Genomic DNA, 15,309 nt, shown 5'->3' with positions numbered 1-15,309 from the left:
GGTCCGGTGGGCGGCTGTCCTGCCAGGATGGGCAAATGCTGCTCCACCTGTTTTCCCCCCTCTCTGTGCGAGGACGAGACGGTACTTTTGCCTCTTTTTTAAGTCCTTTAGGGAACGGGAAGGACGGTAGCGGTGATAGAGCCTGTGCTGCTGCGTCTCGCTGGGGTCGGTGGCGGATGCGCTTCCCGGGTGGCGGAGAGGGGAGCGATGCTCGGCTTCTTTGCAGTGTGCTGATCTCCCCTTCACCAGGGACAGGTCTAAGTGTCGCTTTTTCATGCACTGCAGTGCCTTACATAAGTTTATCCTGCAGTCTAAATGGTAGGGTTGGATGCTCGTGAAACAAGGAGGGACTGCTGACATCTGTAGCAAACAGTCGGTTTGATGTTTTGCTCTGCTTTTCTTACATTTTTAATAGCCGTGTGGAGTACAGGTTATAAAGGAAACTTGCAGAGAGTTTTGAAGTCTGAAGAGAGATTATTCAGCCTCTAGCTGTCCTAAAGTTTTGCGTGTCTAACAGAGGAATGACTCTCCAGTATAGGAGAAGTGAAACAAGACAAAGCTACCTGTTTTCCTATGTTTGTGTGAATCTAAATCAAACACATTCCTAGGCACCAAAATGGGTCATGTAAGAAATGTCAGTGCAGAAGTAGAGAGCTACCAGCAACAGGAAAATAGCATGTGCGAGAGAAGTTGTGGGACACTTTGAATACATAGTTTTTCCCATTATTCTTCAGGAAATTTGCCTGGGTTTTATGTACAGAAGAGTGAAAATATGAATATATGCATTTAATTTGCTTAATAGAAGATATCTTGGCAGAAACACATGTTTGTGCAATGTATTCTGTTAGAGTTTGGCTTTATGGTATATTCATATAACTCTGTTAAATTAAAAACTGATAGTGTCTCCCATTTACCTAATGATAGTTCAAATATAGCTTGAGATGTGCTACTAACCAGGTTAAGAAAAATGTGCGGGTTGAAATAAAACTTGGCAAAGTGCAGTCACTGTGGAATATCTGAGTGCTTGTGAACTTTAACCAAATTTTAACCTAAAGGGTGTTATGAAGAAGGATTACCTGACAACCAGCATGATTGAACAGCAGTGTTAAAACACCTATTTTTAAAGGAAGATTGTAGGTAATTTTGAATATCAGCTGCAGGGGGATTCAGTTACTTCTTCTACAAGTGTCATCTGAAATTTATTGGTACAAGAGAATTCCCAATGTATATGATTCTCTTTCCAATTATAATATAATACCTTGCCACAGGGAGGTCTGAATACAGCACAACAGTGACTAAGCACCATTTGCAGGTCAGGGATTTTTTTTTTTTAGTATTTTGAAAGCTCTGCATAGAAGACAGCTGTTCTGGAGGAGCAGTTTTAATAACAAGTGCCACAGAGCATCTCTGTGCAGAGAGTTTTTAGGAGATACTGTAGAGAACTGAGAAGTTTTTGTACAGTGGAGACACTGTACATGCATTTGGATCTTAGAATACAAGCAAACATGTAAGTTGGCAGGGTGGAGAGTCATGTCAGTTTGGGAAGGTAACTCCAGGCTCCCATGTTTGCTTCCTAGCTGCTGCTGACATCCTATGTGGATCTGAGCAATTTTATGGTGTTCCTTGCCTGATCTGACCCATTTCTATTTCTATGATGGATCTACTATTACTTACCTATTGCTAAAAAGTACCTGGAGGTTTACTTAATTAGTATTTCTAATTCATTAGTACCTCTCAGTTAGGTTATAGCTCTCAGAGCAGAGAGACTCTAAGGCAAACCTCAAATATGCCTCCCCATCCCTCAGTTATTCCTGGCCCAAGGTAGAATCTCAATTTGTCTCTCTGATGATGTTCCTTGAGGATGTCTACCTGTCATCTGAAGCTCCATGCAACTAAAGCAGAGCCTTTCATAGAAGCACAGAATTACAGAATAGTTTGGGTTGGAAGAGACCTTTAAAGCTCATCTAGTCTGAGACCACTGCAATGAGCAGGGACATCTTCAATGAGATCAGGCTGCTCAGTGCCCCATTCAGCCTCTGCCCACAAGCTTTTGTCACTGCTTCCTCTCTTGATCTGTTTGGGCAACGCCAGCATCTTGCCCATCCTTAGGTCCATATGATGACTTCTCCTACCAAGTTATTTTTCTAGGTCCTTGCATGCAGTTATATCTAAATTCAGCTGATTTTTTTTTTCTGAGCTATACTGCTAGGTTTGGACAATGTTATTTAATTGTACAAATTCCTGTTTTATTCCTACACCTCTGCCTACCTGCTGACTACCTGCCTTGTTTTCTGGAGCTGTTGCACCAATGTAAGTCATGCCGCAGTCCATCCTCAGAATGTTTTGGGGTGAATGGAGAACTCACAGGTGTCTGTTTCACTTGCTGAAATGCTGTCCAACACCAAGACTTTTAAAGGAGAAATATTGGGAGGTCTGTATGCTTCAGAGCTCATGATAGGAAAAAGGGTTGCTACTATATTTTCTATTCAACAGAGCAGTAGGACAAACATCTCATTCTGCCTGTTTTATTCTACTTTTCTTTCTGTCTGAAGAGATGGGACATATTCCAGGCACAAGACTTAATCATTATGTCGCAGAGTTCAGGAATGAAGAAGACGTTTTTCTTCATCTCCATCATAAGTGTAATCTTATTTTATGAAAATTACTTCACTGTCAGAGTAATTTCTTGGGATGCAGCCAACAGAAGCCTTTTATCATCATTTCTCTAAAAAGTAGTGCAGTCCATCATTCATTAAAAGTACATGAAAAGTAAATGTGACATTTTAATTTGTGCAAAACACACTGTTTTGTTTTCACATTTTTGGGCATTAAAAAAAAAAAAAAAGGAATTCCAGATCACATCAAAGAAATATTTTTTTCTTCCTTGCCATTTAACAGCTGCACTTGAAATGGTGGGTATTTGCCCAATCTCCTTACAGGGTCTGTGATCTTTTCACCTACTGAAAACAGGTGTGTACAGTCAATGAACCTTATTAAACCTGAGTTAGATTTGACCCTTGGATGCTCACCCATAATGGCTCAGCTCCAAGTCGTGACCTAGTAGAGAATCCTTACAAAGCTCCTTTGATATGCTGAGCCTTAGTGGAGGCAAAACTCTTGGGAGGGCACCTCAACTCTTTGCTCTACTGCTGGTTACCCTGTCTTCGCTTTCAAATACTTTGTTGAGATAATTAATGAAGACTGATTAACCCAATGGGACATCCTGTTGATTTGGTTTCTTATCCATTCATTTTGGGGAAGTTTTCCTTGTGTGCTTGTGAAGTTTTGAATTGCATTGATGTTATGACAGTGGATGTATAGGAATCTCAGCACTGAACGTGGTAGCTTTACATTCCGAACTCAGATCCAGATTTGCCCTACAGCAATGTTTGGTTTCCTTAGCTCTGGCATTCCCAGTTCCCTGGCTACACTGAGAGATTACTTGAGGCTTTGGCACTGAGGGCAACCCTTGCACATCTGATCTCCCAGGAAACATAAGTATGAGGTCCCAAAGAGCAGACAGGAAGCTCTGACTAAAATAAAACACAATGCAAGAAGTATTGGCAGAGCAGTAAAATGACAGCCAAGGCACCTGAGCTGTGCTGATCTGGCTGCCATGGAAGCCCCAGGGACTGCTCTGCTCTGGAAACCACAACCCCAGCGTGGTGGGAGGCAAACATGACCCCCACTGCCCTGGTGCTTTGGTGTCCATGCTGGAGCTCGAGTTATGGGATAGCATTTTTAGGCTGGCACCACGGCAGTTCTCCACATTTTGGAGAGGATCCCTCCACCAAGTGTCCTCAAGGGAAGGAAAAACCTTATCTAAGATGAAACATCATGTAAAATGTGGAGCCTGTAATATTTCTAATGGGGAATCAAAATTTTAAATGCTTTTTTCCCAAAAAAGTGGAGGTTTTACTTGCTTGTAACAACCCCATTGAGTTTTGCTTATCAGTAGGTGCTGGCAATGATTTGTGCAGAGCTCCCTTGCTTTGAATGGCTTTTGTTTCAAAGAATGAGAGCTGGTAATTTGAGTGGGTACTTCCCATCTGCAAGTCCTGCATCCAGTATATCCCTGAGCACACTCCTTCAAGGGCACCAGGCCTGGCAGTCTGTCAAGAGCCCTTCTGAAAATGACTCCAGTGAGTTAAACAGACCATATGGGCTGATGCAATTGTATTCTCCAAAAGGGGAAACCTTACTCCTGTAAGGCTGCTGGTTTGGGAATTTACGTGAAGGAAACTGGTTTTTTAATATATCAGGCTGTATGTATCTGGACTTTTTTTTTCCATAACTTTTTGACTAATTAAGAAAAAGAAATCCGTAAGAATCCACATAATTTTATTCTGAGCCTAATGCAGTGGGTGAGGACTGGACACTGCAGTCCTGGCACACAGCCCCCTGTGCATTACTCAGCAGGGTATGGAGCCAGGAGGAGTCACTGGAGGAGCCAGGCCTTGCGCTCCTGGCTTCTGCCCATAACTGAATAAGAAAGATGCCCGCATCATCTGGGGCTCCTCAAGCCTTCAAGGCTCTCAAATCAGTTCAGTTTATCACTCCATTTACAGCAAACTTTCTGGAAAGGCTGTGGACCTGGTGGAAATCATCCCAAAAGGGCAGTATGTAAAGGATTAATTCAAATTTCAGATTCTATTATTCTGGTATTACCAGAAATGAAGTTGTGTTACTTCTCCTAACAGAGTTAAAAGTTAAGTGCAGGAAAAATACACAGAAACATTAAGTTCTGATTTTTTTTTCCCACTTTCATTTCTGTAATATAGAACTGACTTGCTATCTTATCTGCTATCTATCCTGCAGCCAAACTAATACTGTCTGTGCCCTAGATTTTTGTTAGCCTTGCTTGCTTAATACAGAAAGATTTGGTTTCTAGGACTCCTTTTAATTCAATTTTCTACTGTACTGCTTTTTGTATTGAATATGATTTTTCTGTAGTGTCCTTTAAGGATTCTTGACCTTTTCTAACCTGGGACATATTTATAGTAACCTGATCTAGTTTTATTAATCATTAGTGATCTTCCCAGCAGGGTACATTCCTTTGTCTTCTTTCTAATATGATTCATGATACATCCCAATTTAAAGTGCCCATATGATTGAGCTGCTATGCTGGGATTTATTGTACTAAATCAGACTCCAGTGGATGGAGATAAGAATTTTGTCAGTTTGCACAGCACTAGCCAGATATCTGCTGTCAAAGTCCTTGCATTTTGGTAATAACACCTTAACATTGCTCATGTAAATACATTTTAATTTTCCTTTAGCCAATTCAACTGTTTTACTTCTTAAATATTCAGATTTCTTCTGAGACTAGTCAAGGAAAGGAGCCTTAAAAATGAATGAATAAATAAAATCACAGAAATAGATGTGGAGAGGGGCATAACATCAGGTTATTAGTGGTGTTTGTATGGGAATGCTCACCATGCATAAAATGGTGTGAGTACAGCAATCTGCTCTGTCAGTTTGACTCTCTGGACATATTAATATGATTGGAGGTGGTTAAATGCAGGGTTAAACAGTTGAAAAAAATTTATAAAATAAATCCATTGTGTACATGCAGTCCAGCCATAAATGATATGCAGACTGACCACAAAATTATTAAAAAATAGAGATGTCTTTGTAGACACATAGGAGTTAACAGAGTATTCTGCAATGTCATGTGTACATGTACTTGTAGACGTACAAGATACTGGTAGCCCATGAGTTGTAGCTCCTAAGCTTGATTTAAAAACTGAATGAGTTCATTATAATCCCACTCCCCTCCCCTAAAAATCCCCTAAAAATAAAAAGGTAGTATGAGGAATCAATCTAATCTGCTTTACTAAATGAACATGTGAAAGTGCTTATCTGGGATAAACCTGGGTACTATACATATTTTTCTCTCTTTTTCCTTAAACAGAATGAAAATGCCCTTGTGAAAATAAAGGAGTTAGGAGTCGAGCTTGAAAAGATCAGGGAGGAAGTTGGTAAGTAGTACAAGAAAAGTAACAACAAAGTGATTTTCTCACTTTACATGAAAGCAGTAATTATGATTCCCTGTGACCTGATCCTGCGGAACCTCCATACATGTGATGAAGTGTTTTCTGAAGCCCAGTGGCAAAGGGTTTTGTGATTTTGCAGGGAGCCTTGATTTTACCTCTTTGCTGTACAGATGAGTTCATCACCACATACACTTGTGCATCATCTTTGCTATGCAAATTGTTCTCCATAAATCCATAGCTTCTGTCCTCAAACACCAGCACTGCTGAGAAGAAAGCACAGCGTGATGAGAAGTGGGAGCTTGGGACCATTGCAGTTCACAGTGACTGGGAATGCATCACCAGCTAATGAACATTGCTGTGTTTTGCAGTTCAGCTACAAACCAAAGGACATCAAGCTCAGAATTTGCTTGTTAATATCTCTAAGGTCTCTTGCTGGTTGAAAGACAGAAAGAGCAATGCATCCCATTTGGTCTGTGTGTTCCCTGTATATCTGCATGCCCCTCTTTTCCTTCTTAGTTTCTGATCTAGACAGGAGAGAGAGTGTAAAGATACTGCCACTCCTGAGAGAGAAGGTGGGCTTTTGCTCTGGCTTCAGCCAACAGGCTGAGTTCTTCTGGGCTTAAATCTCTCCAGAATGAGTGTGATGTTGGGTTCATCTACCTCAGGGCAAATGAAGAGCAGGACCACTGCATCAGGGCACACCCTGAGTACCAGCAGGTGTTGGAACCACTGATGACTGGAGCTATGAACAGGGGGGACCTCTCAGCTTTCCCTGCATGTGGGAGCCCAGTTCCTGGGTCACCCATTAAGCACAGACTGTGTCATGTGGCCAGAGCATGACATGGCCAGCAAAGGGAGGCTCAGGCCAAACCCTTGTGGGATGGGCAGAACTGCAGATCCTCTCTGTGCTTTGTCTTCACCTTGCCATGACAGCCCACTTCAGAAAAGCTGAGCACAGCTCTTTTCAGATGCCCAGCATCTTGTGCTCCCTGCTTTGCCTCTCTGAAATGCTTTGGCTGATTGTCATTTCATAGAGAGCTTTAGTGTCCCCATGGCCAGTGTATACTGTAGCAATAGCAGAACAGGTTTCCAGTTACTCCCTGATGCCTGCCTTCCTCCATCCTCTGCATCTCTACAGCTCTTACAGAAGAATTGTTGCCACTTCAGGCAGGGCACACCTGAAGTTCTCAGTTCAATAGCCACTTCTCATTTGAGAGCCCTACCTCAGTCGAGCAGGTTGGGTTTGCTCATTTTCCTGAGTGCTTTTCATAAGTTGCGGTGACATGGGAAGGAAAGAGAGGTTCAGTGCTGGAGATAAAGAGCTCTGCTTCCATTTACACCATGTTTGTACAGCTGAAGTGAGCACAAATCCCTGGTGGTTTTGCTGGAGAAGAGAACTTTGCCAGGGGTATAAGTGGTGTCAGTTTGGGGGTCTCAGAGCAGCATGCTCAGTAACAGGAGATCCCTGCTCTGCCTGCCCTTGCCACTGCCCTTGCACATGCAGCAACAGGCACTTGCTCTGCACAAAGCTGAGTCCTGGTGGCATGTGTGGGGACAGTTTTGGTAAGAACCACAGACACCCCAGAAAAGCAGCCTGAGCTGTACTGCTTCAGAAGGGAGATAAGCTGGAGTTGTGTATGGGCTTTCTTCCTCAGAAGGGGAAAAGATGGTGTGAGACAGTCCTTTCCTCAGTGGTCCTTTGGGCATGTGTAATGGAGAGGAGTCAAACAGGCCACCTCTTCCTCCCATCACTCTGGAAGACATGGAGATGCTGAGCAGAGGCTGTTTGTGAGTGACACAGGTGGCTGGTTACCTGCTTGGTGGAGGTGATCCTCTCTGCAACCCTGAGATGCAACGTGCCCAGCTAGAACCACTCCCACTAGGGGTGAACAAAAAGATGAACATGTGCAGGTATTGCACTTCAGCAGAATGTGAAGTAATTCATCAGCAGTAAATATCTTAGCATATATCCCTAGACATCCCTAGCATATATCCCATATCCTATTATATATAGGAGGTAAATGACTGTGCTTTTTAGTACAAGCCAAAAATTGCTGTTTAGTCTGTTTTCCTTTGGTATAAAATTACAAAACTTAATTTTGTGAAACAACCAGTGTTTTAAAATTGTGGATGAGGTGAAATGGTAAATGCCATGTACGTGAGAGCATTTCTCATCAGTGCAGCTCTTTGCAGTCTCTAAACAGTCCAAGCTGAGGTTATTACTGCAGGCATGAGGGTGCTCCTGGACACATGCAGCCCACCTGTGCTATAGGAGGATTATTTTGGTCTCATTTTCAGATGGATCAGTGTGTTGTACAATATTGTACATTATTTATGCAAAAGAAGAATGAAATAGTCCTTTATTTGACAACAGCAATGTTGGGTGATTCTATGAAGAAATTCAGGGAAAATCAGAGCGTCTTACTTTGACTACAACCAAGCTGTAGTTCTGACTTGCCTCCATCACTTTAATAAGTAGTTTTTCATTCATTTAAAAATAACCTGTCCAGTTAAACAGCATGGGTGTTGGTCAGAAATTCCTGATTTCTCACATGTAAATACACCATGTCAGACTCACTGATGCAAATGCCTGAATTAATCAGTAAAACAAGGCTGGACTAGCCAGGTTTGATACAGGCGGTGAGTCCAACACTTAGTTGTTTAGCTGTAATTCAGAGTTATCATTTGGGTGCTAAATGTGCTTGGTTTTCACAGTGTGCAGTCTTTAACTTCAACAGAAACTGCAGAATTCTGCTATGCAAAGCAGTGAAACTGCAACAGAGAACCCAGTGTTCAGAAAAATAAGAATATATATTTATGGAAATTTTTTGTGGTAAATAAAACCATTGCTGATGCAATAGCAGCAATGGACCATGTGTAAAAATAGCTTAGGGAGACCTGCATCCCTCTGGAGCCAGGCAAAATATTGAGGTCAGACAACAGTGTCCACTTTTACCCCCAGCACTCCTGTGAAAGTATCACACCACATCTGAAACCAGCATGGGTGAAATAGGAAAGTGATTCTCCTTTCCCAGTCCTGGGGAGGAACCTTGGCCTCTATAAACACTGAGGGACTTGTTATTTAAAGCAATAAGGTTTGCTCATGTATTTTGCTAGAAATAGCCAGGCTAGGAAAACATGACAAGCAATCGTTCTACACTCAAGAGACCGATCTTTATAAATTATAAATATAAGCACTTTTCAGCTGCAACACTGAGTCTCTTTCAATAAAGAGGTTTTGAATACCAGCTGTTTCTCTTCAAACTGGTGGAAATTAAATGTCAAAATTACCTGCTCCTTTACTGTCAGACCAATGGCATGAAGTGTGTTGAGAGGAGGTATGGAGATGCATAAAAAACCTGGATGAAGGAAAGGCAATGAGATGTCAGGTTTAAAATTTGTATTATCTGTGTTGTCAAGTGTTTCAAAGCCAAAGCCTTAGTGCCATCTTCTCCTGGATATGCTTCCCAGTCAGAGGACACTTAACCTGAGTGTGGTGGCTGTGATTTGTCTGTGATTTTGGGGCCAAGGCTCAGGAAGAAGAGCCCATTTCTCATGTCAGAAGGAAACAGTCCCTCTGTAAGGCCACAAGACACCAGCCCCAGTTCCCACAGAAGCTGCACTCCTGAATGCAAAGTGCCAGGGCTGGGCAGGCTGCACTGTGGCTCTGACTGTGTGTGCTGGGGGAAGGAAGGTCAGTCCAATGGTGATATCTACCTTTCCCTCACCTTCCCAGCCCAGCCTGAAGTGGGTTTTGCTCATCTGTTGTGCACTCAGTGCTCGGGGAGTAGGGAAGCCGCAGTAGCTGGTCTCACTTAACCCAGCACACTGCCATCCCAGGAAATGCCACCTTGTGTCAGAGTCATTTCCAGCCTGTGAGCAGCAATGCAGATCCTACAGAGAAGGAAAAAGAAAACCAGGGTGTAACTCTTCAAAACAGACCAGTAATAGCTGTGCTCTGCTTGTCTTGTTCCATGTCAGTAATACATTCATATAACTTTTCAGAGTCATTTTTTCTTTTTTCTTTAACAGTATCCCTGTCTGGATGCCTGAAAGATAAATTCAGAGTTTTCCAGCAGCATTAGCAGGTCATCTGTTCAGGCATCTGTTATGGGGTCCCTGCTGGAGATGACCCAGCTGTTTCCCCAGGACCACACAGCTGGCTCCAGCAGGGCAGGCTGTCCCACCCAGGTTCCTGCTCCCTGGGCAGCACAGCTGCAAACCCCTGGGCTCCATGGGTGCTGCCTTCTGCCGTGGCTGTCCCAGGAGAGCTGGGCCCAAGGTCCATCTCCTTGCTATGAAGAGACTCAGTTTTTCCTCAACACCTCAGTCCTCAGCCTCATTTGTCTTAGTCTGAGGCTTATGGTAGGGATCACTCCTTCTCATTAGAGGTGTTTAATATTCTGTACAGGGCAAATTGCCTCATTTTCTGCCTCCAGGAGCATTGTTGGGTGTATGGGGAACATGTCATGCAAGCTCACTTTCCCTTCTTCCCTCTTCCCTCCATTTTGCACCTGCATCAGGGTCTGATTTGTGAATAGACTTGTATTTCAGGTTACAGGATGTGTTTCAGATGGACTTTCTTTTTGCTAGAGCACGTTTCATTTCCCAACCCTCCCTGTGTGCTGGGTAATCTCATTAGAGAGGCTGGAGAGAGATGGGGTTCATTACATCTCCTATTTAAAGCTTGAGTAAGTTTGAATTCTACTGAAGGCAGAGCTGCAAGGACAACCCCTCCTGCTCTGGGATCACTTTACATGCCAAAGATAATAAAAAAGCAAAAAGCAAGAGAGAGGGTTTAGAGCCCTAATCCAGACTGCCAGGAGACAAGACATTCCAGCTAATGTACCATTCCAGTCTGGATATAAGGCAAGTGGAAAAGCTTTCTGTGTGCTGCCAATGAGGTGCTGAACTCACTGGTTCATTCTCTTTCTGTAAGGAGCAGACAGCTTGACAGGAACAGGGTCCCTCACAGTGCTCCAGAAAACTGCAGAATCAGAATAGGAGCCCAGCAGTGCTTATCTGGACATACTGAGCAAGTCTGGATATTGGTGTCCAGTAAGTGTGGAAGCAGAGCTCTAAATAGGGTGAAAAATAGCCATGTGGGGAAGGGAATGGTTAGCTTGGGTGTCCAAACTACCTTGGCCTGGGTGCACCTAACATAAGCTGTGGGGACAGCACTGGTAACTCAGACAAATTGTTGCTATCCTGGGAAAAATGAGCACAGTCTGACACTGTAGTAGAAAGAGGCAGGAAGATACAGATATTGAACAAATACTTTGTCATAGGATAACTATGGGTTTGAAGCATTCAGCAGGGAGACAGCTGCTCCCAATCCTCTGACTTACAGTGCCACGTGGGTCTGTGCATGGCACATGCATCTTGAAAGGCAAGGGAAGGATAAATATGTGGTCACTTTGTTCAAAAACCTGATCATCTTTCTAAATCAACTATGGGTCTAAATCAGAAAGAAGATCTAGCAGTGCCATTAGAAACCCATTTCTCCTTTAGTATTCTGAATGTTATGGTCATGATAATTTTTATCTCTGCTTACCTGTTAGATCTTTACGAGTGAGCAAGCTTGCTCTGTAAATGTACTCGGGCTGATCTTGTCTGTCTTGCATCAAGTCTTCAATATCTGGATTTTTGCAACTGTTCTTTAGCAATGCAAATGGCTGAGGACACAGTGTTTGTGACATTGCTTTCCTGGGACCTGGGGGACAATAAAGGTGAGGAACCAAATGGGGAAATGGACTGATTTTCCTTGACTTGATAGAACTGTTGGAAAACACTGGTGTGAAATCTGAGACATAGTCACTGTGTTAGTTCACCAGAGTACGAATTTCACACTTTCTGATTGCCTTCAGTATCAGCCTGTCACTGTGCTCTCTGATGCCATGAAGCTCACAAGGTGGTGGTTTGAACACAAAAATATTTTAAGCAAGTGTGCATTAATGGATTTGAATGGTCCTTGCTGGAGCTGGAGACAGGTTTATGGGATGAGCAGCTTCGAACAGCTCAAAAATGGGATGTATGAGATACAAATCCTTCTGGTCAAGTGGTCAGTCATATCACTTGTACAACAGAGTGGAGAGAAGCACCGAGCTCATTGCCCTACCAACAGGTCCAATGCCACTGCTTGCTCCTGGGCAGTGTGAGGACTGTGCGGTGTTGTCTCCACAGAGCTCAACACGGCACGATGGAAGGAGCTGCAGAGCGAGAAGGAGGAACTGGAGAGGCGCTTCCAGGAGGAGGGGCAGCAGCTCCGCAGGCAGCAGCAGCAGGAGATGCAGGCCTTGTTGAAGATAGTCCATTCTAGTGCTGACTGGGTTCAGGTAATGAAATACATTGAACACTCCAACATGAAGACACTGGTAATGAGTTATGAGTGGGAAAATGTCATCCTGAATATCTTTACTGCTCTTTCTCCCTATTAGTTCCACTGTTTTTTTCATACACTAGTCTATTACATTGCCATGTCTTCACATGCTTGCTGATGTTTTACAATAAAAATATTTTAAGATTAGCTCTGCTGCCCACACATACCTGCTCCTCAACCCACCTATTTTAGTCAATTTATGACTAAAACCAAGGGTTATAAGAATCTGTTCCACACAGGTAAGGCCAGCAGAATCAGCCCATTGTTATTTGCTAGTTAAAGGGCAACACAGTGAAGTGATAGCAACCATGCAACACATGCTGCCTAAACATGAAGCATATGATGCACTCCAGATCCCCTGATTGCTGCCCCACCACTCAGCCTAATCTCTTGGACTATACATCCCAAGTGTTTCTCCTTGCTTTGCTTTCTGTATGTAGGCAGGATTATTCTCACAAGCAGCTGCTTTGGTCTGGTTTTGTCAGAACAAACACTGTAACTCAATGCAACTGGGCTGTTTTGCCCTGGACAAACTACCTATTTCAGTTCATGAACTGATTTCTAAAGATGTATTAGAAGGTGCTATCAAATAGGTCTTTATGTCCTAAATCAGATTTCTAAAAATATTTCTCTGTAAATGATTAGAACATATGCTGAGCCATGTCTTTTGGTTCTCATTTCAGTTTATGCAAGTTGGTTTCCTTGCAATGCCCTTCAAATTTTCTGCTTTTCTTTCTGATATGAAGGAGGGGTTATGTTCCCAAAAGCCTCGACAATTTTTTCCTTTCACTGTGTTAGTGTGTCAGTCTGCCTGGTAGAAGATGTTGGCTCAAGCTGCAAAGGCTTACCTCTCCTGGATCACCTGACATCAGCATTTGTGAAGGAATTTGTTCATTTTTTGCTGAAATAGCTTATAGCTTAGCTCTGCTGCTCTTTGAAGTGTTTCTGTGAGCTCTCAGGACCACAAGAACAGATGTTGATTCTTCTCCTCTCAAGCTGATCAGTGCAAGAAAGCTGTTCAAAGTCATTGTAGGACTTGACTAGAAGTGTGCTTATTTTTCTCATGTTTTCATCTGTTGTGACTCTATTCATCATCACAGAGGAGCAATGGAAACATATCCTTCCCCCTGTGGGGCAAATAGTTCTTGGTTTGCTCCAGAGCTCTATGTTCCCTCATTGCTGAAAATAACACAAACATTCCTCTCCATTGCTTTGAAAGTGCCTCTGTGACCCTAGTATCTCAGAGCTTTAGCCCACATTTTCAGTTCATGGTTCAGTTAGCATGATGAGTTTTACCAGGTTTTCCCTTTGAATTCCTATTCTGCTGTGCACCCATCCTGTGCTGAGCACTCTTGGGTCAGCGGGGGCTGACAGGCCATGCTGGAAAGCTGCTCACCAACGTTTCTTGGCCAAGGAAATGGAGCTCTTACACTGCACATGAGAAAAACCTTGTGTTTGAGTTGCCCATCTGCATCAGGGGGATTTGAATTTGCATTCTTGAAGGCAACAACAATAGCAAAATCCTTCCGACCATGGAGATCTGCATGTATTTCTGTATCCATTAATCTAATTTGGAAGATGCTCATCCCACTTTCATGGTTTCCAGTCACAGCTTAACTTTTCCATGCTGTGTTGCTTCAGTCACCACTTAGTTCACTATGAGATAGCTGTTATTTGTTTGGAGATACATTTCCTGTGTCAGGTTTTGGAGGTTCAGCTGTCTCTGAGGAGGTAGCGGAGCATGAGAGCCAAACTCCTCACAAAATGATCTTGTGTGCCAGTGCATTCTCACATCTCCTTGCAGCTAAAGGCAGAATTGCAAAGTAAAGGCTGATCTGTCTTGCCAGTGTTTCTCGAGGTGCTCAGCTCAAGCTGTTTTGCCCAGCAGCTTGCTGAACTTCTCCCACCAGACCTCCTCTTGATTTTACTTTATTAAGCCTTAAAAATCCCACCTGAGGTACTTTCCATAGCCAGAAATAAACATGACTTGTGTTAAGTGAGGTGACCAAGCTTCTAGAGTAAGTTATTAGCCTCCCAGAGAGCTGCTTCCCAGTGCCAAGTTGACTATCTGCCATGGAAAACTGCAGACAGGACATCACTCTGGAAGATTAAAGAGAGCCATTTGGGATGGGGATATGAAACACACAGAAGGCAGAAAAATCCCCACAGATAATTTGGGACATATTTAATTGGCTTTATAGATAAATAACTTGTCAAGGATGGTGGCGGCAAGAGGAGCCCCCTTCACCTTCTGAGGCCGTTGAGGATAATCATTCCTAGGAGGTGCTGTTCAGCTGAGAAGCAATGAGAGACAAATAAAAGCTTCAGCAAGGGCGAGGTAAAGAACGTAGCAATGCTCATGAGGCTTCAGCTTACAGACATCATATACAAGGACACTGCTCTGGGAAAAGCCAGGTGACAGTCCTTACCCCATCAGTAGCCTTTTGAGTCATCTGCCCCCCACCCTTCTCAGCTCTGTCATGCAATACATCATCAGGCTGAGTCCCCATTATTTTGCAAATAGTTTTTCACCACTGAGTTATCTCCCACATTATTATGAAAATTAGTTTGGATCATTTTAAATTCCATGTTAAATGCCCAACTTTCATTTTAAGAGCATGTTTTCTCCAATATGGTTGGAAATTCGGCTTCTAGTGGGTTACCTAATAAAAATGTTTGACAACTAAAAGCAATGAAATAACATTTATTCCAGTCAAGGCAAACTCAGATGAAGTAAACTTCTACCATTATTTACATAACTGTGAGCAAATAAAGCTGTTTAGAGTGAAGTCACTTAGCCATGAACATAACAGCTGTTTCACTGTAAATGTAAAATAGTTTGATCCTCTGCCTTGCCAGATATCACAGATAATATTGTGTTAAATGTAGGGAATAAAATCACTGTGGTTACAAACCCCAGAAAATCAAATCAGT

At 42.9% G+C, this 15,309-nt stretch overlaps 1 protein-coding gene across 1 annotated transcript in view; it reads left to right on the top strand.

The window, feature by feature from the left end:
* The window catches only part of MTUS2 (microtubule associated scaffold protein 2), a 256,506-nt gene that overhangs the window by 226,540 nt on the left and 14,657 nt on the right, over window positions 1–15,309 (top strand). Inside the window, exons 10-12 of the mRNA XM_031065999.1 lie at window positions 5,915–5,981; window positions 12,180–12,377; window positions 12,652–12,671. Of these exons, the coding sequence (XP_030921859.1) occupies window positions 5,915–5,981; window positions 12,180–12,377; window positions 12,652–12,671 (285 nt within the window). The remainder of the gene's footprint in view (window positions 1–5,914; window positions 5,982–12,179; window positions 12,378–12,651; window positions 12,672–15,309) is intronic.

The sequence above is a fragment of the Geospiza fortis genome, unplaced genomic scaffold, assembly GCF_000277835.1.
Source record: "Geospiza fortis unplaced genomic scaffold, GeoFor_1.0 scaffold16, whole genome shotgun sequence".
Taxonomy (NCBI): Eukaryota; Metazoa; Chordata; class Aves; order Passeriformes; family Thraupidae; genus Geospiza; species Geospiza fortis.
Note: the sequence above shows the minus strand (reverse complement) of the source record. Positions and strands in the feature narration are given on the sequence as shown.